Source organism: Xyrauchen texanus, chromosome 43 (assembly GCF_025860055.1).
Source record: "Xyrauchen texanus isolate HMW12.3.18 chromosome 43, RBS_HiC_50CHRs, whole genome shotgun sequence".
NCBI lineage: Eukaryota > Metazoa > Chordata > Actinopteri > Cypriniformes > Catostomidae > Xyrauchen > Xyrauchen texanus.
In genome coordinates this window covers 16,130,630-16,158,155 of record NC_068318.1, presented here as the reverse complement: position 1 = coordinate 16,158,155, position 27,526 = coordinate 16,130,630, and the positions used below count along the sequence as shown (strand labels likewise).

Sequence of the window (27,526 nt, the reverse complement as noted above, 5' to 3'; positions counted from 1 at the left end):
TTATTTTTCCACTGTGGTGCTGCCAAATGAGAATAACAATGGGCTAACGGGGCAAGTGACCAATCGTGATTTGCCATATAATATGTTTGGTGTTCAGGTGGCACAGTTGAGAACAGTTTGTAATTTAACCATACTAGTCTGTGCTCAATTGCAAACTGGAACTATTACTCACTATGTTCAGAACCAGTCAGCCTGATGGTGGAAAAGAAGTTATAGTTCATATTCTTCAAGAAAGTCACACTTATAATAAATCCAATCATTTGGATTCATTACAACATTTTAAAACCAAAAGGTCAGATGTGAACTCACTTGCAGGCTCGTATGACCTCAGTGGCGGTGTTTCTGATGTTGATGGCTTTGAGAGGGATACTCATCTGCTCTATCTCTGAGGCAATGAAGGTCTGCCGACCTCTGCTCTCCACCTTGATCAAATGAATCTTCAGCTCTTTTAGCGGAATATTAGACAATGCCTGGAACTTTAGGAGATTCACCCGGTCCAGTAGCGAAAGTCTGCCAGAGGCACTCACAGTACAGGAGGTTTGACTTTCGGTTGCATTAGATGTAGTTGATGGTGTGGAGGTTGCCATTGTACTTGTTGTTTCCACCTTTATTGTGTCTTCTTTGATGCTCTCGTTTTTAACAGCTATCCCTTTATCTCTCTCTAATTCTTTAGGTTCTGCTTTTACATCTTTCTTGTAGTTTTGATGGTCTGGAATGATCTGTTTGTTTCTGATCTCCTTTGGCTGCTCATCTGAACAATCAGAAGGTGATGATGATAGGGGCGAGTTCAGAGAAGAAGGTTCACTCTTTATCTCAGCCTCATTCTTCAACTTTCGCTTTTTATTCTTTCCTCTGTTGCTCTTTTCCTGATCTTCTCCTTTCACAGTCATGCCACTTTTCCTCTTTTGATTCCTCACTTGGTCTTTCTGTCTGACTAGTTCCAATTCTTTCTCAGCAGACTTGGGCATGCTTACTTTTATGCCCTTTGACACAGAACTGGAGATTTGATTTAACAGTAGCTCACAGCTATGTGCTAGTTTAGCCTGCAGGCTGGCAGGAGACATCAGATGCTCCTTCTCCTCTAGTGATGTGTGGGTTGGGTCTTCAGATGATTCAACTGCTTTGATCTTTTTTTGATCTATTTTCTGGACATCAGTTTCCTCTCTGTCTTCCTCTTTTGCATCTGTTTCCTCTCTTTCTTCTTCTGATTTGGTTTCCTCTCTTTCTTCCTCTTCTGCCTTGGTTTCACTCTCTTTGCCTTTTTCTGAAGACTGGATGAGTGGTGGTGTAACCTGATCTGGGATATCCTGGGTTGGAAATGTAGCAGGTGGGCTGTGCTGATCTGGAGGACAGATCTCTGGACCCAAGGACAGGGATGAGGAGTATTTCACACCCACTAAAGCACTAGGGGGAGGCCGACCAAATGGCCCACCCCTGTAAGTGTACCTATGGCTACCCATTGCTGAGATTGAGGATTTAAATGTGTCCATTTGGTGCAGGTGTGGTTTGTTGAGCTGAGAGCTTGATGCTTCAGGACTACTATCTTTCTGCTCACCCTCTCGCTTTTTGTTGTCCTCTTCCTCAGCCTCCATTGTTTTTGAGGGCTTTGGGAGGCTGTATAGCTTGGCTAGGTCGCTGTGGAAATAGTCGACCCCAGTGTTGATCTCCATTGTTTCTTGTAGCGGTGATGAATGTGTTGGACTGGGCTGTAGCACTGGCCTCCTAAGTACTCCAATCATATCTTCCTCTTTTCTGTCTTCTTCATCATCATCCAAATCTGACACAGGTGAGCCCTGCCAGCTCAGAACAGGTGGACTTGTTGGTGGATCTAACCTTAGGAGCTCCTCGCTATAGCTGCAGTGAGCTGGGAGGAGGTCTGGAGCATGATGGACCACTGTTTTCTCCAGGACACCCTCCTTGCTACTGATGGGTTGTTCTCCACCATGGTTTGTTCTCTTATCGGTAACAGTGGGTTTGGATGCACAAATATTTGGGGTTTCTTTTGTATCTACACTGTCATCATCACTAGTGTCTACATGGTCAGGCTCTGAGACTGAGTCTGATTTATTGTCAAGCTCGAAAGCTTTAGTATTGGCTGCTAGAGTTGGTTGGCATGGAGAACAATGGTCATTATTGATAGGAGATGTAGAGGTTGGGATTAACCCTGAGGCATGTTGAGAGACTTCATCTTCTTCTCTGAGTTGGAAACTAAATGATAATGGGTCATTCAGGAGAAGTTCAGAATCATTAGGATCAGACGTTTCTAAATAAGGAGATGCTGGTTTTTGAGTTAGCATCTCACTCTTCCTATCTTCATGCGTTCCTGATTTCCTCTCTGCTTTCTTTTCCTCTTTTGCTCTTCTCTTCGTCAGTCCCAACTTTTGATGCATGCTTTTCTTATCATGTCCCTTCCTGCCTTCCCTCATTTTTTTATTTTTCCTTTCCTCCCGTCTTTTCTCCATCTGTTCCATTTCATGTATCAGCTCTTCCTCCTCCTTTCTCTCCTTACTCTTTACACGTTCCCTGTGCTTCAGCTTGGCTTGAATGTGTTTCAAGAGTTCAGTATCCAGCTTGCTGAGGGGGCTCTTGTGGGTGGATTTAGAATGTCTGCTCTTCTTCATTTTTGACCTCTCTGACCTTTGTGCCCTTTGACACCTGTCTGAGGCCTGAGAGGTGGGTTCAGAGGAAGGGTCTCTCTGATTGTGTTTCTTTAACCCTATCTCTGGACTCCTCCATTCGGTACAATCTCTCCCATTATAAACGCTAATCCTACCCTCTGCGCTACTGTGTGGCTCAGTGGGACTCCGTTGATGGCTACTGTGTTTGGTTGCACTCAGTCGTTTTCTTCCCCCGCCCACAGACTCCTGGGATGCAGTAAGCCCATTCTCCTGTACAGAAACACAAATTATACCCCAACTTTCATTATGAATAAAAAAAATAATGCACGCAAATAGCATTTCAATATACAAAAAACTAATGTTTTACTTTCTTGAAATGCAATCTTTTCTGCTTTTACTTTCAGCTTGATATTGAGTTTGTTCTTTTATAATCTAGGGTAGCCACACTTTTAACTATTGGTAAAATAAGACAGTCCAAGGGCAAGCACTGATACTAGTTCTTTGAAAACTTGGCAAATTATTTTAAGGAATAGTTAAATTTTTGACATAGCTTATTCACTCATATGAAATTTCAAACCATTAGATTTCCATTCTATACAATGAACTTTAACATGTAAGTGGACTCCTAAAATGGTATGTATATTGAAATAAAGCATCTCAAAATGCATGCAGGTTTGAAGTAAAAGTGAAAGTTAAAAACCAATGATGTTTGATGGTCACTGTCTATCTTGAGGTGAAATATTTAAATGTACACTAATCCATAATTTTTGGATCTCCTCATTCTGCACCAGTCCTGCCAAAAGCACAGAGAGAAGAGTTCACACTCAGTAAATTTAACCAGAAATGATTAAATAATACCTTTGTTTACCATGCATTTATATCTAGTATTTAGATGCCAAAAAGGTTCCCAGCATCCAATTGAAGGTTTAATCCAAAGCAAATATGTGATGGAGGGGTTTGCTTCAATATCAGAACAAATACTTAAATGTTGAACTTAAAAGAGAGAAGCCTAGTTTTTTGCATGGATTGAAAAATCATACCTAGTAGAATAAAAATATAGTTTTAATTATTTAGTTATCTATTGAGAAAGTTGTTTATTAAGAACATGACAGATTTACTTAAGATATTTTTTTTAATGAAACTTTTGAATCACTTTCCATAAAAAAATTGTATATTCAATTTACAATTCAATTTTATTTTTATTTGTATAGCGCCTTTAACAACACACATCGTTTCAAAGCAGCTTTACAGAAGATCAGGCATTAACAGAAGATAAAGCTGTAATGTCTATAATGTTGATGAGTCATCATTGTGTGATTAGATCAAATACGATTGTTAATCGTGTTTAAAAATAAGTAATTAAATAATAATTGTATTTATAACCCCAGTGAGCAAGCCAAGGCGACTGTGGCAAGGAACACAAAACTCCAGAAGATGTCGGTTAATGGGATAAAATAACCTTGGGAGAAACCAGACTCACTGTGGGGGCCAGTTCCCCTCTGGCTAACATCATGAATATAATGACATTATTACTTATGTATAGTGCAAGTCATGGATTAAAATTATTAAACTAAGTGTTAAGGGACAGAGTTTAAACAAAGATTTTGTATGAACTGTAAGTTTAATGACCAATGTCTTTGAAGTCCATCCTGGATTAACTGCAGAAGTTCACATAGATGCAATTGTCCTTGTTAACTGGACATTGTGTACATTGGATATTGTGACTTATCCTATCAGGTGCAATTGACCAAAATTTTCAAGAATATCCCAACCTAGATTTTTCCACCCATAGCTCTTGGATACTCACACTATTGCAGTGTTTTCCAGAACGGCTCTGTGTTTTCCAGCCATGCTGTGCCATGTTTGATCTGGGCTGAGGTACTGAGTTGGCGGGGCTGCTTGAGGAGCCGGTGTGCCTCTGTGGAGGAGGGAGCTGGTGCTGCTGACTGTAAGGCACACTGGTGAGGTTTGCTAGTGATGGGCAATCCCAGCCCCCTTTGGTCCCATGGGGATGGGGGCCTGGATGATCTTTGACCAAATGATGAGATTGCCCCTGATTGGTGGGTTTCTTGTTGTGGAGACCCTGACTGGGGCTACAGTTGGGAGGTGAGGGGAAGGAATGGGGTCTGTGATCTCTTATGCCTGAATGACTGGACTCCTTTTAAAGAAGATAAAGAAAAAACTAATTATGACCATTAAGGCGGTCAAACGACGCCGAGTGGCGGCGACGGTGTGCGTGTCTTCATTGAAAACAGTTGTTTCGAATTTTACAACACGCCATGTTGTACACAAGACACATCCGCTGTGCAACCCCCTTTATGGTGAATGCAATCATAACTTTGGTAATCATGAATAATTTTAGGTTTGGGAACAACAAAAATTTGAAAAAAAGAGATAATGAAAAACAAAAATAAGAGAGGCAAACAGAAATATGGAGTGTCTTAAAGCTGAAGTGTAATTTATTCAATGTTAAAATTAGGGCTGTCGATTTAACACATAAATTCAGTGCGATTAATTTGATTAAAAATAACACGTTTAATCGCAATGCCGCCGGACTGTAATAAGGAAGATTTCTGAGAAATGCAAGCTTGTAGTACCACCTGTTTACTCCAGAGGGCAGTAATTGAAATTTCAGCTGTATGGGCAACGCACAGTTTATACAGTGAAGAAAACCACCATCCAGCAGACGCACAACACAAACATGCATTACGTTCTTGCATTCAAAAAACTTGATGGAGCGCAAATTCGAACTGTAAGGAATTTCAAGATGTGTTCTAATTATTAAACTATATTTAACTTGACACCATGACCTAAAAAATTATGTTTATGACTCAACGCACCCGAGAACTACTCAAGCTTGTCTGATGCTTGTTGAAATTGATGGGTCCTTAAACAAGCCCTCATAATATATCTCGAACTGATTGACAAATTCACTCGTGAAATGGATTGCTGTGAACTGTAAGCCAATGATTGGCTTATGTTAAAAAATATGGTAGTAAACAATACATTGTATTCTAAAGCTGCTTTTTGTATCGTCTTATCAATGATTAACTCTTCTGCCACAAGAATGTAATGCATTTTAATTATCTGAATATTTTTTATTATATCATTTTTAATTATTTAAAGATAAATATGTATAATTATTTCATCATTATATATTGAATTATTGTTATATGAGGGGCTTTCTCAGCAAATATTTGTATATGCGATTAATCACGATTAATTAATCGGGACACCTTGTAATTAATTTGATTAAAAATGTTAATCGATTGACAACTCTAGTTAAAATACTTTCTCCTATCCTAAATAAATATGTAGGGACAACTGTGTGTAAGCTATTCATATGGTTATTTCCTTGAAATGTGCTAACTCTGCACTGTAGTGCTATTAAAACTTTGCTATCAAAGTGCTTTGTTTGAGCATCATGACCAGTCCGACATAGAGGTTTGCAGCCCGACAGGACCCCAAAAAAATTATGTCTTTCGGGCCAGTTCTGGTAAGTTTTTCAAGTAGGACTTCGGGTTTATAAATAATGAAAAAATAAACAGGCCTACCGAACTTGTTTTGGGCACTTGCTTTCACACGCATCTCACTGTTTCTTCAGCGTATCACGCAGGACTAGCCCTTTTAAACACTGTCAAGTTAAAAAGAACTTTACATTTTCAGAGACACATGTGCTTTGTTTCATTCTTTGTGCTGAATCTAGATTGTTTTTAGAGCAGGTGTGACAAAGACTCAATGTTCTGAACCAGTTCAGGCTGCATAGACTGTAGACATAGACTGTTGCATTGTTTCATTTTATTCAAGATTGTTCAGCACCAAGAGAAGTTTCAACTCGTAAACGGTACGACAATTTTCCCTCTTCTGCTCTAGTGTACTGAGGGGGTGCTGTGCCTTGTTAAAACTGTATATGTTTACAGTTTCAAAACTGTTACGAATGTTGCCAATATGCTTACATGAAATACAGACTATTGAAACAATACTTACTAGGAGAACATATTATAAAGAAAGTGAGCTATTCCGGGTTTGAGTCCGGTTCGGGTTTATAATCTGATGGTATTTTTCGGGCCGAGTAGCGGTTGGGTTTGGGTTTTATTTTAAGGTCTGTGCAGACTTCTGGTCCAGCAACATTGACTCAACCAGTTGTTTGATTATGGGGTGGGACTTTCAGTTCATCTGACCAGTTGCCTGTTTGAAAACAATCATTATATTTGCATTCCCTTTTTTAGTGCAGAAACAATACACTTCAGCTTTAAAGAAAAAAACATTCTTTGTATCATTTGGGTGTACCCTTCAGTAAATTAAGAAAGTGTTTTTCCTCCAGCCATGTATAGAGAAATACAAAAAGCTGAGAATCCAGCTGAGAAAGTGAGTGAATTTGCTGATGTACCTGAAAGCGAGAGGGGGAGGACCTCTTCTCAGACGGGCTCCAGGGCATTGAGCTTTTGTTTGTTGGGCTCCAGGGCCCAGGTGGATGGGAGGGAGGTGGACGGTTGATGTAATAATTCTCCCTTGGGTGGAAATTCTGCAGAAAAAATTGTTACATCACAAGGATGTTTTCACTCTGACCAGCAGATGGTGCTGTATACAACTGCTACTACTAGGAATACTTCAGTCAAGTTGTGTGCCATATGGGTGGTCTTAAACTTGTGATTGAAGACTGAGGCACCTTCGCAGATTCATAATCTAAACTTATCGACAGAGTTTTAACCCTGGGCTGCAATGTCTGGCAGGCCATCAACGTTGAAAACAAATGTTTAAATACGCTTGAATATTTGGCCCCCACAGCTGTCAGCTTATACAAGGCCCCCTCAATAGGGCCCTGTGATGATAACAGAAGTACTGACCTAGAAACCTAAAGTTTGTTGAGACAAACTATAATGTTGGTTTGACAAAGCCTTGCCTGAAAGTAGTTTTAAATGCTTGAAGTTAGACATTTTTACAGGTCTTACAGTAAGAGAAATAAATAAATATAATAACGGTAGCCAAGCTGTAGGGTTATTGCAAACAGATTGCTACTCATAATCCGAACCTGCCCGTGGGCATAAAGGAAAAATTTAAATTTCACAACCCTCAAGTTGTAATGACATCTATGTCCTTAGATGTGTCAGAGATCAAGGTTAAAAATTGTGTCTCCTGACCTGGTGTGGGGGCCTACTCCTTTTGCTGGAACAGTCGTCTCGTGAAGGGGATGGGTCACAGAGGGGGGGTGACATATTGTGAGGAGGTGCTGAACGTTTGAGAGAATGCCCTGGGAAAGTCCTGGACTGAGTCAACTGTGTCCATTTCTCTCCCTGGGACTGTGGGTGGCGCCCAGTGGAACGCTGCTGCTGGTGTGGACCCCCATACTGCGACAGGAAATGGCATTACGTCAGCCAAGAAATAATATATTTCAAATTCAGAGACTATGGACGAAGATAGAATTAAGATATTTTGTGTTTTGCTAATTTCTGTAGGCACCGTAACTGAATAAATGTGAATGCAAAACCCTCACCCTGTGTGGCTGGCTGACGTCATTGTTGCTGCTGGAGGGGTGACCTCCACAACCTGAGCTGTAGTTGTTTATGGTGGAGTGTTCAGGGTTATGGTACTGGTTCTGTGGTGGTCCACAGCCCCTCTGGAGCCTCTGTTTCTTTCCAATGTCTCTGTCTCTGGGGTGAATATGGGGCCTGTCCCTACTGAAATCTGGAGGTCTGTTTGTGAAAATTACACACAACAGTGTGTAGGTTAAGGACTAGAGCTACATCACAACTTTCATACTGCATACAGTATGCCAGAAAAGTTCTTCACACCAAACTTCACACCAAACCACAGTGTACTGAAAACAGTACTTGGCACCTGGACAGCCTCTATTTATGGTGGATTTTTGAAGTATGCATTCTTTTTGAGCTATTATTGCCCACAAACCCTTGGGCAATGTTTGGTATGCAGATATTTCAAGCATGCAACAAAGGGGTTGCAATTTTATGATGTGGTAGAATGTCCCAATACCAACAATTGGCTTACATACTATACACAGCCTACTTAACTTTACTATGTCAAAGTTGTATTTGTCAAATGTGCACCAGCACAGAAAACAGCCATACTTATTAACAAAGGAATGAATCTTTCTGCAAACTCCCATTTAAAACAAACAATTATACAGTGTGTGTGTATATATATATATATATAAAATAACAAGTAGTAGAGATGAATTGGTTGTAATAAGAAAATAAAGCTTTAAACTATAAAACAATGCATAATACATACCATAAAACTAAATTGGTGTGTGCAACATAAATAAGATTAGGCTACAATGTGAGTACTATTGCTGAATATATAAAACCATTTTAGAGCTATGTGTTGTGTACAAGTGATTGGTGCTGTTGCAGTGAAGAATGCAAATTATGATCCAGTCTAGAACTTAGAAAATAAGCCTGGACTGACCTGTTGTTATAAGCATTGTTTGGGTAGCTTCTTCCTGCTGTGTAGTTTTGGGATGAGGATTGATAGTTTCCTCCACTGCACCTGAAAATGGAAGAACCAATCATTTAGTAAAAACTTTAATACTCATTTAGCACGCAAGTAAACTTAAGAACTAGACAGCAGGCTTTCAAATATGTGTGTATTACAGACCTGGAAGGAGGGGCCCAGTACCTGTTGTTGCCTGGGGCCCATGATGCTCGGTTCGGCCCAGCAGAGGGGAAAGAGTCCCATGAGTTACGTCCAAAATACTGCTCTGCTATGTGATACATTCAGCCTGAGGCGAGACAAACACACATACATGCACACACATACAAAAGCAGTTATTGTATCTGAAAACACTTGTGGTAGACCTTGCTCTAGTAAGAAGAAAGTATCCATGAATACTCACCACACTGATGAGTCTGTGAAACCCTCCACTGCAGATCTCCACAGAGATCACTGTCCTTTCTTTTCAATTGGAGCTTTTCTGGAAAGAGAGAGAGAGCAAGAAAAAGAAATGAAAAGATAAGATGAAGAGTTAAAATGAATTCATCCTTTTTTGATTTTACATAATAACAGTAGTTTCTATTTACATTTTCAGAAGAAAATGTGATTAGTATTTTCCCATACAAAATGTGCTGCCAAGATTCTAGGGTGTTGTGAGTGGTAGCCAGGGAATTGTGCTGTGGTTGCTTAGGTGTTCTGGATAGGGTTGCCACTTTATTTGAAGTTGTAAAATACAGGACACTATCTGTAAAGTTTTTTAGGGGGGGTTTGTTGTTGGTGAACATATTCAGATGGCCCCTTTCCACATCCTCATAGTTTTGGCAATTAATGTTTTGAGAGTTATTAATAATAATAATAAAAGTATATCCTTTTTATCTTCTCTATGTATTCATTTGTACGTGTTTATATTTCTTTTTTAAGACTTCTTGTCTTTATGGTTTTATAAGAAAAATCACCCCACAAATTGTTTACTAGTTATCTCTGCATATAAGCTGGGAAAGGAGAAAGTATTTTAACATTGAAAAAAATTAGCTTTAACAAGATGCACAGTTTAAGGCATCATTTACCTCTGTAGCATAAATGATGCAGTACATACTGTATAAGTTTAATACTTAGGTTTACAGGTTTGTTCCTACACTCGCTGAACACTGTCTGAGATATGAAGTGTAGATCACTACAGGAAGCCAGAGACAAAGAGAATGACGACGAGTGAGAGAGGGAGGGGGAAAAGAGAGGAAATCTTTAGGATGTGCTCTGGTAAATGATGGCCAGTATCAGTTTCCTGAGAGAAAAGACCGCATGGCTCCATGGTAGCCACAAACACACCCTCTATATATTCATTTCCTCAATGAAAGAGTGAGCTCCACCCCACCCACACCAATAATAGGACGGAGCATACCATGAATGTATAAGAGTCTGTGAAGTTAAAGTAGGGCATCTGTACTGTTTCTTGGCTGTGAATAGTTTGGCCCACTCCAGTTGTGTGTGCTGGTTCAGATCAGGACATCTACTGCAGGCTCTTTGTGTTTGCTAAAGTGTGTTTCATGTCTGTACATATCTGCAACTCATAATAACACTCCCAGCCTGGTCTGTGGTGCTCTAAACACACAACCACCAGAACTTTGCCTCATTTGCTATATTTATTATAAATGGAAAGCATTCTTTCCCTCTTAAATGCAACACCGTTATTTATCTATCTTGTTTGGGTTCTATTGTTTTTATTTTCTGTCCCCTAACCCTACACCAAAACCTCACAGAAACCTTTCTACATTTTTCATTTTCATCCAGGCATAATATAATATGCTTATTAAGTCATTTTCCACTGACTTAATAAGCATATTAAGGTCCGATTTGCCAAGATACCAACTTGTGCACCTCAAAGTCAGAGATTTTAAAATGAACTCAAACATTTATCATAAAATTCTTGGGGGGTTGGGGGGGTGTTCGCTGTTCTTTTCTGAATATCGCAGCGCTGTTTTGTGGTCCGTTCTGCATAAGCAGCGGCTCATTTTTGCTTATCGCGGCCCATTCAGCACGTTTCACGGCCGAACCACCGGCCTGCTCAGTTCTCCCAATGGCCATTCCACCCCTGATCGGCCAAAAAGTGCGTCGGCCCACCGGGAAAATGCTCGGTATGCCAGATTACCAGTCCAGCTTTGGTTGGCGCTGTTTTGTGGCACAAGAGGGATATCTGAGATCAAGTTGAAACTTAAAGGAATATTCAGGGTTCGGCGCAAGTTAAGCCCAATTGGCAGCATTTGTGGCATAAATTTGACTTTCACAAAAATACATTTTGACTCGCCCCTCCTTTTCTTTACAAAAAGTAAAAATCTGGGTTTCAGTGAGACACTTACAATAGAAGTGAATGGGGGCCAATCCGTAAACATTAAAATACTAACTTTTTCAAAAGGATAGCCACAAGACAAACAATATGTGCGTTAACACGATTTTAGTGTGATAAAACTGTTTACAAACCTTTTTTGTGTATAGTTATAGCCAATTTTACAACATACTTGCCATGACAATGTAATCTAAACAAACCCTAAAACTAATGTAAATGATGATTTAAACTTACAGCACACATAATACATGCATTTTAACAGAATAATTAATGTGTGCATTTATAAAATTATAAGCTTCACATTTCTGCCTTTTATCCAAAATATGCCCCATTTACTTCCATTGTAAGTGCTTTTTTTTTTAAAAAAGGAGGGACAAGTAGATAATTTAATTATTTAAAAACAATTATGGTAATCAACATTATGCCACAAATGCTGTCTATTGATCCTGATATATTTCTTTAATATAAGAATAAAGTCTCCAGAGCTATTATAGAACAACTTTTGGGCAATAACATTTTCCTTAGTTAGACTGTTTCCCTAGTTTAGACTATGCATATGCAAGCATCCTATGCCAATGTAATCAAATTTTCAGCAGATAAACAATACATTGTCTAACAGATTGAGTTATATCAGATTACACAAACCTATCCAGGTCTATCACACCTGTTCAGTCCAAACCAGACACTCACCATGTCCCTTCACCAGTGAGGATGCAAAACACAATGATGCCAGACTGACGCACAAAGGGTGTCTTTTGAGTGCCAAATGCACGTTTGTTAACGTTGGTTGGCAGAGAAACCTTCTGAACTGTTTAGTTGAAAAGGAAGTGGTTCTAACTTCCTGTGGAAACGTGACTAGTGCAGTTGTGGTCATGACATCACACATACACAGTGCAGAAAAAATATCTCACGTCTACAAACACCTGTGAATCGCAGGAGTTTTCCTTGCAATCTTTTTATAAGTTGATCTTGATGGTTATCAGGCCTCATTGGGACGCTCGAGTGAAGTAACTCACATCTCATGCACGAGTACAGCTTTTTTGCATAACATTCAAATGAGGTGTGATTTCAGAGAGATAATTGTAGAGCTTCATCTAACACACAGGCATGCATCTTTCTCTTACGGTAAGCTTTTTTGAGTGTACTGACTAGTACCCTGTGGTCGGTCACTCACACACACACACACACACACACACACACACACACACACACACACACACACACACACACACACACACACACACACACACACGTTGGTGTGGCTATCCTTATGAGGACTCTCCATAGACCTAATGTTTTTTATACTGTATGAACTATATATTCTATCCCCTAAACCTAACCCTCACAAAAAACAGTCTGCATTTTTACATTTTCAAAAAAACATAATTTAATATGTTTTTTAAAGCAATTTGAAATGTCCTCATAAGCATAATAACATAATACTGTGTAATTACCAGTTTGTAAAAAAACTTCCTTGTAAACCACCCACACACATACACACTTCTGCACTTTAATATTAAAATAAAATTACATTACAAAAGTAATGGCCCGAAGCCTGTGCAGCACTGCTCATCTTAAATGTCTTTCATTCCTTAAGCTAATATGAGTCCAAATCAGTAGCCACAGTGAGTCTGCTACAATGAACTGCATTACAATTTGGAAAATAGTTTTAAAGGAATCATCAAATTTGTAAGAGCACCACTCAGTGGTGGGTCAGTGACCCTGTCTTATCAAGTTACCATGTCATGCCATGTAGCCACGTCAAGTTGCCACGGACTCCGCCCACACCCCCAGCTCCCTATTGAACTTGGTGTTTATGTTTTGGGGCGTCACAACAAAATTTTATTTGTTGTGTCTCTTTTCTTTACGGTAAAAAAAAGAAGGTGCAGATGGCACAACATTGATGAGGCACGAATAGATTAAAAAAAAAAGACAAATATATGGGTGATTTTTCAATAAGGGGAACTTTTTTGTCCCCTTGACAATTTTTTTTGAGTTTTAGTTTTAAAATTGATAACATTTTAAAATAGCCAGAATATCACTGTGACAAGGAGGAGGGCGGGGCTAGGCCGTGAGGACACACGGTTGGCCCTGAATCGGGCTAATCAACTTGGAGGGGGATAAAGACGAGCTGGAGGTGTCAGTTCGAGAGAGTGAGAGAGAGAGAGAGAGAGAGAGAGAGTGAGTGAGTGAGTGATGGCCGTGTTGCATGTGTTTGTCTTATGGTGAGTTTCTTATTAAACCTTTACGTTGACTGTTCAGCTGGTTCACGCCTCCTCCTTGCTCGTCCATATACTTTTAAAATCACTTTGTCAAGTTTATATTTGGTTATGATGGAAGTGAGAGGTGACATGGGAGCATATCTCGGCCAGGAAAGAATGGTGAGGGTTAACAGGTTTTGAGGAAATTGAGTGTCAGTATTTTAGAATTTTTATTCAGAAACAATTGATTTATTTATATTTTTATCAGTTCAATGTTAATTGACTGCTAGTTAACTTGTTGTTTTACCAAGTCCTTGGAGTATCCAACTTCAAAACATTACCATCACACACAATCCACTCACATTATACCAAATTTTGCTTGAAAGTTGATGAAGGCCATTGAAATTAATTGCAATGATGCCAAATGTGACCCTAACTGAAGAATCACCCACATACAGACAACAGTCTAATATGGCAGAGCATTTTCATGTACCGTATATATCATGTCTGTTCATTGCAGAATTGTAAGAATACGTGGTTTTCTTGATTTGTTTCAGTTTCAGACACAGTATAAGTAGTTTCGAAATCAAAATCAATAAGACTTCCTTTATTGTCATATTGTACGTCACTCTGGACTTTGACGATGTTTGTGGGGACCCTTGGTGTCACCACATCAACATGATTCTTTACTATGCTGTTAAAAAATCAGCTATGTTTTCTCTGCGAAGAATTCTCACAGCCTCACATCCTGTTTTCACGCATAGGTAGTGGTGCCACTGACGCTAACAAGTCTTTAAAAACTGATGTACTATTGCAGCTGTTGGAGTCGCAATGTGGTGGGTTTAAGATTTCCAATCTGAAAGGCAGATATTGACATGTACACACATCTCGTATTACTCTAAATAAACAGAGACAGAACCAGCCCTCACCCATGAGGCTTATTGTAAATCAGATCAAGTGTGTGTGTGTGGAGTGTCTGTTTTAACAGGCGGGACACATTTGGGGGCGAATTTAGGTAATTAAATACAGGGCATCTGAGGACAAACTAGTTTATAAGAAAAGTCTGTTGAAGTAAGGTAAGCCTAAGAAAAAACTCCTTTTAATATACATTCACACATACACACTCAATTCACTACACTGAATTAACTGTACTATAGTATACACTACACTATAGACAACTGGTTAGGAGGCAATTGGTTCTCTCTCTCAAGTGTATGAGGTCATAAAGGATGAAAAACGTACCATAAAAGCACCATGTGAAAGTAGTCCATGTGAATCATGCACTTAATGCAAAGTCTTCTGAAGCCATACGATAAATTTGTGTTAGGAATAGACCGAATTTTAAGTCGTTATTGACTGAAAACCCTCCGCCATAGCTCTCATTTCTCATTATTGCTTCTGAATATTCAAACTAGACACATGAAGATGCGTTGCACCAGGTTTGTCAAATATCATTGATTCTAGAGTTTTTTGTGACTGATTGCAACTGTCAGTCGATTACATATATATATATATATATTCAATAATCCAAATAATTATAAATATAATACATAATAAATACAGTAATTCAGCTAATTCACAGACATTACAAAATGTGTCTTCAGAGGTCACTATTTTGATTGTTTTATTTCCATATCACTGAACATACACAAATCACTGGCCTATAGTCCACAGTGATACATTTTATGATTGGGTTCATAATGTCAAAGGCAGACCCCAGGGCTGTTCTCACATGATGCGTTCTTGACGTTCCATCTGTACACATCCATCAGAGTCATACAGAGGCTTTTGGTGAATCTCACTTTTGTTGTGTCGTGAACCACTGGTTGTCTCCAGCCATAAACACCACGTTTCTTTTCACCCCGTCACTTTAAAGGAATAATTCACCCAAAAATGAAAATTATCTCATTATTTACTCACCCTCATGACATCCCAGATGTGTCTGACTTTCTTTCTTCTGCAGAACACTAATGAAGTTTTTTAGAAGATTATCTCAGCTCTGTAGGTCCATACAATGCGAGTGAAAGGTGGACAGAAATTTGATGCACCAAAAAGCATAAAATAAATCCATAAGACTCCAGTGGTTAAATTCATGTCTTCAGAAGCTAAATGATAGATGTGGGTGAGAAACACCCATAACACTCACACCTATCATATAACTTCTGAAGACATGGATTTATCCACTGCACTTAACTGGAGTATTTCTGGTCACCTTTCATTTGCATTGTATGGACCTACAGAGCTGAGATATTCTTCTAAAATTCTTTGTTTGTGTTTTGCTTAAGAGAGAAATCATACGCATCTGGGATGGCATGAGGGTGAATAAATGATGAGAGAATTAAAATATTGGGGCTATAATTTCTCAAAAGCACATTTCGAGACCCCCTGCTCTCTGCTCTGTCCAGCTGTTTTTGAACAGCTGTTGGTTTGTTTTCTGGTTTAGCGCAGACTTGCCTCTGCTGTCTAAGTCTCACAAAAAACATGGTAATTCAGAAAGGTGGTGCTTAAAATTTTAATTGCTCCATTGGTAGGAAAATTCCTTATTGCAGTGGCATGATTAATTGCATTCACTTCAATGCAATATTTGTTAGAATATAATTAATTGCACTACATATATTAACAAGTTAAATCAACAGCCTTAGTTTGAATGTTATAAACTGAATGCAAACGTGAATGCGATTTAGCCATTATTGTGTTATATATTGTTCTGTTCTTCACGGCTCACACAAAGTTATCATATAGCTACGTGTGATGTGGAATATAGCGTGCAATTTGTATAGACTACATATATATATATATATATATATATATATGTCCTCATTTACTTTCATTTAGGGCTGGGTGATATGTCTTAAAAAGTTAAATCATTATATTTTTCAGCAAATCGATGAAATACATAATTATGTATTTGCTCTAAAATTGCTCAAAAGTTTCAACTATAATTGTACCCAAGCAACCACTGCAGCCAAGTAGATTTAATATTTTAAAGACATTTTTCATTACAAGGGAGAACAAAATTAAATAATTTTCATTAATATGCACTTTATATTTATATTTCACATACAATAATACATAGTAGCTTAATAATAAGCATAATTTACCTTCAAATGTTTTAACTAATACATATTTATGAATGAACAACGAGTGCAAAGCTACTTCACTGACTTATTTTTAAACCCTAGTTGAACATTGCATAATACTAAATTATTACTGTGGGACACATCAGGTTTATTATTATAATATAATGCTGAATTATCATTATTATTCTGATTATTAGATTTGCGTTATACAAAAGTAATATATTTCTGTCCTGTTTACTTCACCTCCACCTCTGGCTTTAATTTAGTCACCGAAAGTGCTGTCGTATTTATTTCAACTTCTCAAAGAGCTTTTATTGTGACACAGAAAAAGCCATGTGTATTTGACAATTTACAATGTTCTGCATTTTCTGAAATGCTGTAATTTCCTTTTCTGATATACGGTGCCACGTTTGTAGATTTGTATAATATCTTGTAGCGTTACTAATGTTTGGAACTGCGTGAATGCTTTTTTATATCCCCTTTTCTCCCCAATTTGGAATGCCCAATTCCCACTACTTAGTAGGTCCTTGTGGTGGTGCGGTTACTCACCTCAATCCGGGTGGCGGAGGACAAGTCTCAGTTGTCTCCGCTTCTGAGACAATCAATCCGCGCATCTTATCACGTGGCTCGCTCTGCATGACACCGCGGAGACTCGCAGCATGTGGAAGCTCATGCTTCCCTCTGCTATCCACGCACAACTTACTACACGCCCCAGTGAGAGCGAGAACCCCTAATCGCGACCACGAGGAGGTTACCCCATGTGACTCTACCCTCCCTAGCAACCGGGCCAATTTGGTTGCATAGGAGACCTGGCTGGAGTCACTCAACATGCCCTGGATTCGAACTTGCGACTCCAGGGGTGGTAGTCAGCGTCAATACTTGCTGAGCAACCCAGGCTCCCCGTAACTGCATGGATGCTTGAACTTGCAGTACTTTGATTTCACAATGCACGTGAACTGATCTGAGAGTGCCGCCATGCGCTTGCACACAGATTAGCATATTTTGAATCACACGCAGACCGTGTTTATCTTTCTTTAATCACTGTGGATTAATAATCACATATGACCAACTCGCCATTTGTATGTTATTTTGATTAATTGTGCAGTCCTGAAGGATCGTGAAATTAGTCTACTGATGCGCTCTATATGAAACTTAATGGCAAAATGAAAGCACATTAAAATCATTGTGATATTCATGATATTGGTAAATTTGACATTGTCAAATTATCTTAATTATATAGTTATTATTCGATATATCGCCCAGCCTTACTTTCATTGTATGGACAAAAGCAACTCAGACATTCTGCAAAATATCTCCTTTTCTGTTCCACAGAAAAATAAAGTGTGAAGGGTTTGGAACGTCATGATGGCAAGTACAGTTAATGATGACAGAATATTATTTTTGGACAAAATATTCCTTTAAATAAGAAAAACTGTTACACATTTGGAGTTTTAAGAAGAACTTGTTAATAAGTGATGTTTAAATTTGAGTTAATAACTTGCAGGTGCAGTTAATGAATTGGGCCACTAGGGACAACAGGTGACTGAGGAGCCTCAAAGGAGGGTAACGTAATCGTTAACCTGCATATGCCAATGTGTGTCAGTTTTCTATGGCAGATAACAAACCAAGGAAATCTTGTTGATACTGCTCATGGGGAGGTGGTCTGTCAAAGTTCACTGGAGACACACAGAGACGGTGTCTTTTATTAGATCTATGCTGAGCCGTAATAGCAGAGAGCCTGATCACCAGCTATTATAACCACACTTCCTGCACAAAAGTATTCACTAGAGCCCGGCTTGCTATTATATTACACTCTCGCATTATGTACAGAATTCTCACAGCCTTCTGTAGCCTACTTTCCAGTTTAATTTGAGTTGCAGAGACTTGGATGAGAGACAGAGATTTATTGCTAAACATTCTCAATCAGTCACGCTACTGCACATAAAATAGGAATGTTAGAAGAAAACACACAGCACACAAAGACAGTGAAAGTGAGCCGGAGGGGCTGGTATTTAAGTGGCTCGGAGAGAAGGGATGAGTGTTTCTTTCCCAAGACGCAGAAAGGTTCTTACCTTGCAGTTCAAAGAGGAAGAGAAGGGCACCGTTTCCTGTTTGCCAAACCAACTGAGACTGTACCTTTAATTTTTTACCCTTACCTTTAAAAGCACCGGATGACAGCTCAGGCAGAATGTGTACACACAATCTCTCTCTCAAACACACAAATAAAGAGAGAGGACTTACTCACGAGACACCACTGACAGATAGGAAGTGAGCTTCTATTGTCAAAAAGGCGAGTGTGTCTGGTCCATTCTGTCTTCTCCTTTCATAACACACACTCTCTCGCTCTCTTTCTCTCACATTTGCACCCTCCTCTCTTGCCTTTCCTCTTCAGTAGACAGACAAAGAAAGGAAAGGTCTGGTACAAGAAAGCAGAAAGAGAGAGAGAGAGAGAGAGAGAGAGAGAGAGCGAAAAAAGAGAGCGAGAGAGTAGTATTGAGAGAAGATAGCCCAACCCCCTTCTACCAGCCAGTCTGCTTTCTTTTTTTGCTTTCCATGTACAGCCCCTCCCCCACCCTCCATCAGCTCTCTCTCCTTTACTTCATCCTCATATCCCCTCTCTATCTCTCTCTCTCTCTTTACACCTAAAGAGTACAGTATGTGTTTCCTAGGCAACCAATCATAAACTCTGCTCATTGCACACCAGCTCAATCCAACCAGAGCCGTTCCTAGCTCTAAACCTAAATGAGACCAGCTGCAACGTGTGCAACGTCATACTTAGAGTAAATAACAAGACTCTGTCCTCCCAGAGGGAATCACAGCTGAGCACTAACAAAGGATTCCTAGTTTCCTACTATTTGTTATTGACAGAACTTAGCACGTTGCAAATTAATTAGTTAGTTAAAATAGTGACAAAAGTTAAAGTTAGGTAAACTAACATTTTTGTAGCTAGCTGGCTGAATAACACATTCCGTTTTTTTGGCACAAACATTTAACAGTAACTCTATTGCCCCCATGTACTGAGGTTTGTAACTGAAAAAGTAATACAAGAATACATGAATTATGCAAAATGGGAATGTACGCTTGCAATGCATTTGCAAGACTGCTACTGTATGTTTCTGTCCTATTATTATAATTTACTGTTTTTCTTTGTTATTTACAATTCCTTACGTATTTCACAATCTCTATTGTCCAGCTATAATGAATAATTGTAACCTAACATTTAATGATGACCTGGATATATACCTTGACAGACAATACAATTGTCACTAAACTGACTAAAAAAGGTCTTCAGGTTTTTTTGAGAAGGTCTTCGCTCACTCTTGAGGTGTTTGAGATCAGACTGTTGAAATCAGATGTTTGAGATCAGACTGTTGAAATCAGATGTTTGAGATCAGACTGTTGAAAGCAGATGTTTGAGATCAGACTGTTGAAATCAGATGTTTGAGATCAGACTGTTGAAATCAGATGTTTGAGATCAGACTGTTGAAATCAGATGTTTGAGATCAGACTGTTGAAATCAGATGTTTGAGATCAGACTGTTGAAATCAGATGTTTGAGATCAGACTGTTGAAAGCAGATGTTTGAGATCAGACTCTTGATATTTATAGTTAGAGATCAGACTTGTGAAATGAGACTTTTGAAATGAAAAGTCTGAGTGAGAATAGACTGTTCTGATAAAAAAAAAAAGTGGATCAAACTATTGAAATCAGATGTTTGAAATCAGCCTGTTGAAATCAGATGTTTGAGATCAGACTGACATGATCCGAAGTTGAAGATCAGACTGTTCAGATCAAGATATGGAGATCAGACAGTTGAGACCAGAAGTCTGAGAATAGACTGTTGAGGTAATAAGTTGTGTGGTGTGGTGTAGTGGTCACATAACTGGTAATCTGGTAATCAGAAGGACGCTGGTTCGAGCCCCACAGCCACCACCATTGTGTCCTTGAGCAAGGCACTTAACTCCAGGTTGCTCCAGGGGGATTGTCCCTGTAATAAGTACACTGTAAGTCGCTTTGGATAAAAGTGTCTGCCAAATGCATAAATGTAAAGTTGGAGAGCCACTGTTGAAATCAGATGTTTTAGATCAGACTATTGAAATCAGATGTTTAAGATCAGACTGTAGAGATCAGATGTTTGAAATCAAACTATTTAGATAAGAATTTGGAGATAAAGCTTTGGATATCAGAAGTTGGAGATCAGACTAATATTAAAAGTTGGAGATCAGACTGCTGAGATCAAAAGTTGGACATCAGACAAAAGTCTGAGGATAGACTGTTCTGATGAGAAGTTGGGGATCAGACTGTTGAAATCAGATGTTTGAGATCAGACTGTTGAAATCAGAGGTTTGAGATAAGACTGTTGAAATCAGAGGTTTGAAATAAGACTGCTGAAATCAGAAGTTGGAGATCAGACTGTTAGATCAATAGTTGGAGATCAGACAGAAGTCTGAGAATAGACTGTTCTGATGAGAAGTTGGGGATCAGACTGTTGAAATCAGATGTTTCAGATCAGACTGTTGAGATCAGAAGTTGGAGATCAGACTGTTGAGACTTGAAGTCTGAGAATCTGAGTTACATGGTCACTTTGCAGCTTTAAGGTAAATCAGTTCTGCACTGGCAAGTTCCTCAGATGTCTTTGTCAGAGTCGTCGTAGCAGATTTGACACAGGTCTTAACTACTTTATACATAGTTAGCAGAAGAGATCCAGTATGATGGTGGTCCAGTAATGACAATTTCCTCAGAACCGCAGATTCCCACATGAGGTTGAGAAGTGCTTTGGTTGGCAAAACTTTGGGATGTTTCCTAAACCAAGTTTCCTTCACTCCAAAACCATAACCACCACCTAAGTGATTCACACAGCTGGACCACCGCGATCCAAAACAGAACCAAGCACAATGTTTTAATTTACTGCTGAGCTGTAAAAACAAAGGTGCACAGTGTGCATGAGGAGGATAATATAGGAATTACTGGACGGCTTGTGTTGGAAATGCACTCTATGACTACAAACTGAAGGTGTTTGTATATATGCTAATATTTAACACTAGACTATAACAATAAATTCAAAGACCACATTGTGTGAAAGTTCCACAACAAGTTTTGTTGTAGAAACAGCCTTCCACACATCACAGTTGATGCCTCGTAACTATGTGAAAAAAAAACAAATCTGGTAGTACAGTAGTAGCTGACTCACGTGGACAAACTTGAAATCCAAAAGTTAGACAAAGCTTTCCTAAATAGTAAATTTTTCTGCAAGGTATCTTACCAAACATTCAATTTTGTTTGGAAAGATACAGCAACCCCTTCAAAAAATGCCTTCTGTTCATGTTATCTGTTCAGCTCAGAAAGGTTAAGCTCAGAGGACAGGGTAATAAGACGCAACTGATCTTATTTAACTGACATCATGTATTAATTCATTACCACTCTACCAGATGACTTGGTAAGGAAGAGTCTATTTCTGGAGGGATATTTTAGTAGCTCTTGGTTGTCTGCCTGTGGTAAAGCTCCAATGAATGTAGGTCAGTTTGTGGAGATAACCATGGCACGTGTGTCATTAAAGCCCCCTGCAGGCATGCGCAAACAATAGCTGTCCAATGCTTATTTTCATGGAAAGATTTACAGTATACAGTACATTTGTGTTGAATAAACAGTACTTTTCAGAGCAGCACTCTGTATTGATTGACACACATAACAGAGTTTGCCTGGTAAAAATCATTCTCTAGGATATATTCAGTGTCATTTGAAGGAAACCCCTTCCATGACAGTCCAGTTAAAATCCAAACCAAGCAGAACATGGTATTTGTAATCCCATGCTGGCATTTGTTTAATTGCACAGAACAAGAGAGCCAGTGTAAGCGATACCAGTAACTACAATTGCTGGCTATGGTGTGAGATGATGTATTTGCAATGCTATCACACATAAACTGCTGTCCGAATAATGAATGACTGCTTTCGCGCTGATGAATGTGCACATAATACACACACATTCAAACACACATGCCATTTAAACATGTGCATGTACCAATTTGTACCAATTTAAACCCACATGTACCTATGACTATAATGAGATTTTTGGGATAATGGTCGATTTGTACAAATCCATTTCTTACCTCTTTTTTCACCTTCTTTTCCCTTCAATGATATTCCAAATCTTTCCTTTCTCCTACCCGAATCAATCCTGTCGCCTCTGTTCCCCGCTTCTCTCCACCCTCTTTCCCCTCTCCTCACCACTCTTTGATGCTCAGTTATTCGCAGTAGTTTATTCACATGCAGTGCCAGGGGGCGGGGCCACTGCTAGTGGCTCCAGGAATCAGTTTAACAGTCAATCAACTATCTTCAGCGAATCAGAATAGAGCAGCCCATGTCAGTCAATGGAAACCAGCAAATGTGAGCCCTGGAGGTGGGAATTGTATGAAAAAGTAGGAGAGAGAGAGTGTGTCTGCTGTGTGTGTGTGTGTTTTGGAAAAAGGCCAACACACTATGTGCTATTTCTAAACCAAACTGAAGGGTGGCAAAAGATTCTGGTATATTTCAAATCCTAGAAAATACCTGTATGCTAAAACTAAACCTTACTTTTATTAGAATATATTAAATGGTCAAATTCATCCTGTGATAACTAATGTCTCTATTGGTACTTTGAAGTAATTCTCTCTCCTTTTGGCAGTGAATGTGGCTACTACAGAGTGTTTCTCAGAGTAAAAGGCTCTAATGATACCTCATTAAGAATACATTTGAATTAAAAAATAATATTTCTAACACATATCAAAAATATTAACAGACCAAACAAAACAAAACTGGATGTTTGCCTTTCTTGAAGAAAATTGTTGCCAACGTTGTTATGCAGTTGTTAGAGTATTATGAATGGTTGCCATGGCATAGTTATTTGGTTGCTAGGGTGTTCTGGGTGATTGCTAGGTTGTTGCTTACTGGCTCAAGTAAAAAGAGAGTTGATATGCAGATGCTTGGATATTGTGGGTGGTTGCCATATTGCTATGTGGTTTCTAGGGTGTTCTGGTTGGTTGCTAGGTGGTTACATACTGGCCCTAGTAAAAATAAAGTTACTATATGGTTGCTAGGGTATTGTGGGTGGTTGAAAAAGCATTGATATGTAGTTGCTAGGGTGTTATGGATAGTTGCTAAGTGGTTGCTAGGGTATTGTCGATGGTTGCCAGGGCATTGCTATACAGTGGTTAGGGCATTCTGGTTGTTGTTACGTGGTTGCGTACTGGCCCAAGTAAAAGGAGAATTTATATGCGGTTGCTAGGGTATTTTGGGTGGGTTTCATGCTGTTCCTATGTGTTTGCTGGGTGTTCTAATTGGTTGATAAGTGGATGCTTTCTGGCTCAAGAACAAAGAACCTACCCCCAAGTTTTTATGATATTCTTTTCTCTAAATATGGCTTCTTCAATCAAATCAATTCCCTTCTTCAACCAAATTACATGGGATTTTTAGCCATTTTTTCATCAACCAGTTGAAAATCATTGGTCTGACTGCTTATAGTATTAGCACATTTCTCTTCAACAATCTGTATGATTTGAGATTTGTCTATAGAACAAACTCCATGGATCAAGCAACTTACAGAATTGTAATACTTAAGGTTAGGGTTCAAATCTTTGCCTTAGCAAGCACAACTAGCTAAAGTAGCCCTGAAGTAGTATTCCAAATTATTTGTTGTATTTATGCCAGACATGATCAATATAATACAGTAAGCTGAAAAGATTGGATGGAATGGGGTAGGAAAAGATAGGAGAACCAATGAGAGGAGAGAATAAAAGATGATAAAGGATAAGAGGAAAAGTGCAATTGTCTGTGCATTCCTGTCACAGTTTGGTCACAGCTGACTAGAGCCACAGCCTCTAACTGAGAGACCGAGGCGCTTACACTGAGCCAGTGAAACAGTGAGTGAGAGAGGAGGGGGGTCTTGCCTACGTGACTTTCTGTGCATAGCACCAACGTATCCTATCTGTCCCGTCCTCATTCTATCAAAAAAAGAGAGAAGTGTTCATGGTGAGTGGAGTTATTATCTAACAGACAGTCAGACCTAGTGAATATTAAAGACATACAGATCATATGAAATGAGACAGATTCCTGTCTGACTGCCCATAGCAACAGCTCCAGTGCTGCTCAGTCTCCATTGGGCAAGTGAGCCGGCTACATGACAGACCAATGTCGGCATACCAGCCAATCAGAGGCTCTGTCTGGCTGAGCTGGATTCCATGCTCACCATGGAAACAGAACTACACACTTCATTTATTCAGACATGGATTCCTGACATTCATGCACCACATGTGACTGCTGACTCCATACAAAGAGAATAAGCAGAATGTGTCATAAATCAATACTGTTTGTTTTTGTGGTCTAGAACATACAGAAGACTCGATTAAAAATAGATTATTGGAATTTAATTGGTGCTACAGATCTATAAATGATGCATCTAATTTTAGTGACAGCATGGCATGCTTCATATCTCTCACTCTTACTGTGGGTATATATAGGGGTGGTCGATTGCCAGGGAGTAGTGTGGTTGATAAGGTGTTTTGAGCATGTTGTTATGTGGTTTCTAGGGTGTTCTAGATGGTTCCAAGGTTGTCATTGTGGTGCTTACAGTAGATATGACTTGAGTCCCTCATTCATTGTAAGTCTATGGGACAATTTAAGTATGAGCAATAGCAATCGTGATGCATGATTTAGCAAAAAATAAATCAAAATTAGATTAAAAAAAAGAACAACTTTGCATGATCATGCCACACACATTAAACATGATGATTGGAATCATCATCTTGTAACTAAAGAAACAATGATCACTGGTCAAGGAGGAGTTTGAAGACCCACCTCTTCTTCATGATGATTGGCTCTCCTAGCTGTTCATCTCTCAAAGCTCCATCAGGAAGAATCTGCTAAAAAAAACTAGTACCATTGTTGGCACATTTTTACTGCATCAGCGACTTCACTTCTGGTCATCTGTGTGTGTGTGTGTGTGTGTGTGTGTGTGTGTGTGAGAGAGAGATAGAGAGAGGAGAGATTTTTTAAGAGAGAGAGTTTTTAGTTTAACAATTTTAATTCAATATAAAGGTACTAAGCAAATGATTATAGTGATGATGATGATGATGATGATAATAATAATAATAATAAGGCTATTAGTAGTAAACAGACTAATTCTACAAATAATATAAATCTTCCGAGAAATATAATGTCTACAGATAAATAATAAACATCCCTTGGAAATATCTTCACTCAAAAATAAAAAATAAAACACTAAAATGCTGCATTTGTGGCACGAAGACGCTCGTATATTTTTATGTGGTCAAATACTGTCATCTGGTGGTTAGTTTAAGAAATAACCAAACGTCAAGATACTCGCGAAGTCATGCAGAGCTGAACACCTTAGCCGTCTAAAATGTAACATAACTGGTTAGTTTTCACCCTATCATTATTCAAACGTATTCATCATATTACCTGAGGGATGAGCTTGAAACTAATCTTATCCGGTTCAACGAGGTAATGATGTAGTATATGCTAATTGCGCAGTTTAAATTCCTCATTCCACCTCCTCTCCCGTCTTCCATCTGTAATACAGCCATTTGTAAATCTATCGTACATCAGAGCTTAATTAATTATGAGCCGAGTATAGATGACACGGTACTTAGGGCTGCGCTACTTTTACTAGCGATGATAATGTTGAGTATGACGTCAGCACGGTTTATCACACGCGCTAAATTGATCACTTTGGATGATCACTTTATTCTTCACTTACATACTGTCATAATTATGGCATACTTAGTTACATTTCAGACAAAAAGACATAATTACAGCATAATAAGTCATACCAAGTCATAACTTCGAGATAAAAAGTAATAATTTTGAGATACTAAGTCATAATTTCGAGATAAAATGAATAATTACGGCATACTAATGCCTAATTTCTAGATAAAAAGTCACAATTCCAACATACTAAGTCATAATTATGACATACTAAGTTAAATTTCAGATAAAAAGCATAATTCTGAAATACTGTCATAATTATGAGATAAAGTCATAATTACAACATTATAAGTCATATTTCTGTCATATTAAATCATAATTTCAACATAAAAAGTCATAATTACGACATATTGTCATATTTTTGAGATAAAGTCATAATTTTGAGATACTAATATATAATTTCAGATAAAAAAAATCATAATTACGACATACTCTCATAATTTCAGATAAAAAGTCATAATTACATCATATTAAATCATAATTTTGAGAAAAAAAGTCATACTTTTGAGATACTAATTCATAATTTTGAGATAAAAAGTCATAATTACGTCATTAAGTCATAATTACACCATATTGTCATAATTACATCATTAAAAGTCATAATTACGTAGGAAGGGTTCTGGTTGTCCCAAACGTCTTCCATTTAAGGATTATGGAGGCCACTGAGCTCTTATGAACCTTAAGTGCAGCAGAAATGTTTTTGTAACCTTGGCCAGATCTGTGCCTTGCCACAATTCTGTCTCTGAGCTCTTCAGGCAGTTCCTTTGACCTCATGATTCTCATTTGCTCTGACATGCACTGTGAGCTGTAAGGTCTTATATAGACAGGTGTGTGGCTTTCCAAATCAAGTCCAATCAGTATAATCAAACACAGCTGGACTCAATTGAAGGTGTAGAACCATCTCAAGGATGAACAGAAGAAATGGACAGCACCTGAGTTAAATATATGAGTGTCACAGCAAAGGGTCTGAATACTTAGGACCATGTGATATTTCAGTTTTTCTTTTTTAATAAATGTGCATAAATGTCAACAATTCTGTGTATTTCTGTCAATATGGGGTGCTGTGTGTACAATAATG

The 27,526-nt window shown here is 38.6% G+C and overlaps 1 protein-coding gene across 3 annotated transcripts in view; it reads right to left on the bottom strand.

Annotated features, from left to right (window-relative positions):
• The window catches only part of LOC127635638 (lysine-specific demethylase 6B-like), a 39,867-nt gene extending 16,951 nt beyond the window's left edge, over nt 1-22,916 (bottom strand). The window contains exons 1-9 of one of the 3 annotated variants that reach the window (XM_052115802.1): nt 22,797-22,916; nt 9,472-9,549; nt 9,234-9,357; nt 9,045-9,125; nt 8,113-8,311; nt 7,760-7,966; nt 7,009-7,143; nt 4,426-4,776; nt 310-2,888 (exon numbers count right to left, since the gene is read on the bottom strand). In XM_052115802.1, the coding sequence (XP_051971762.1) occupies nt 310-2,888; nt 4,426-4,776; nt 7,009-7,143; nt 7,760-7,966; nt 8,113-8,311; nt 9,045-9,125; nt 9,234-9,352 (3,671 nt within the window). In that variant the 5' untranslated portion in view covers nt 9,353-9,357; nt 9,472-9,549; nt 22,797-22,916. Of the gene's footprint in view, nt 1-309; nt 2,889-4,425; nt 4,777-7,008; nt 7,144-7,759; nt 7,967-8,112; nt 8,312-9,044; nt 9,126-9,233; nt 9,358-9,471; nt 9,550-12,099; nt 12,176-18,931; nt 19,099-22,796 lie in introns of those variants that run through there. The other 2 variants (XM_052115801.1, XM_052115803.1) reach the window with 2 other exon arrangements.
• Between the last annotated feature and the right edge of the window lie 4,610 nt (nt 22,917-27,526).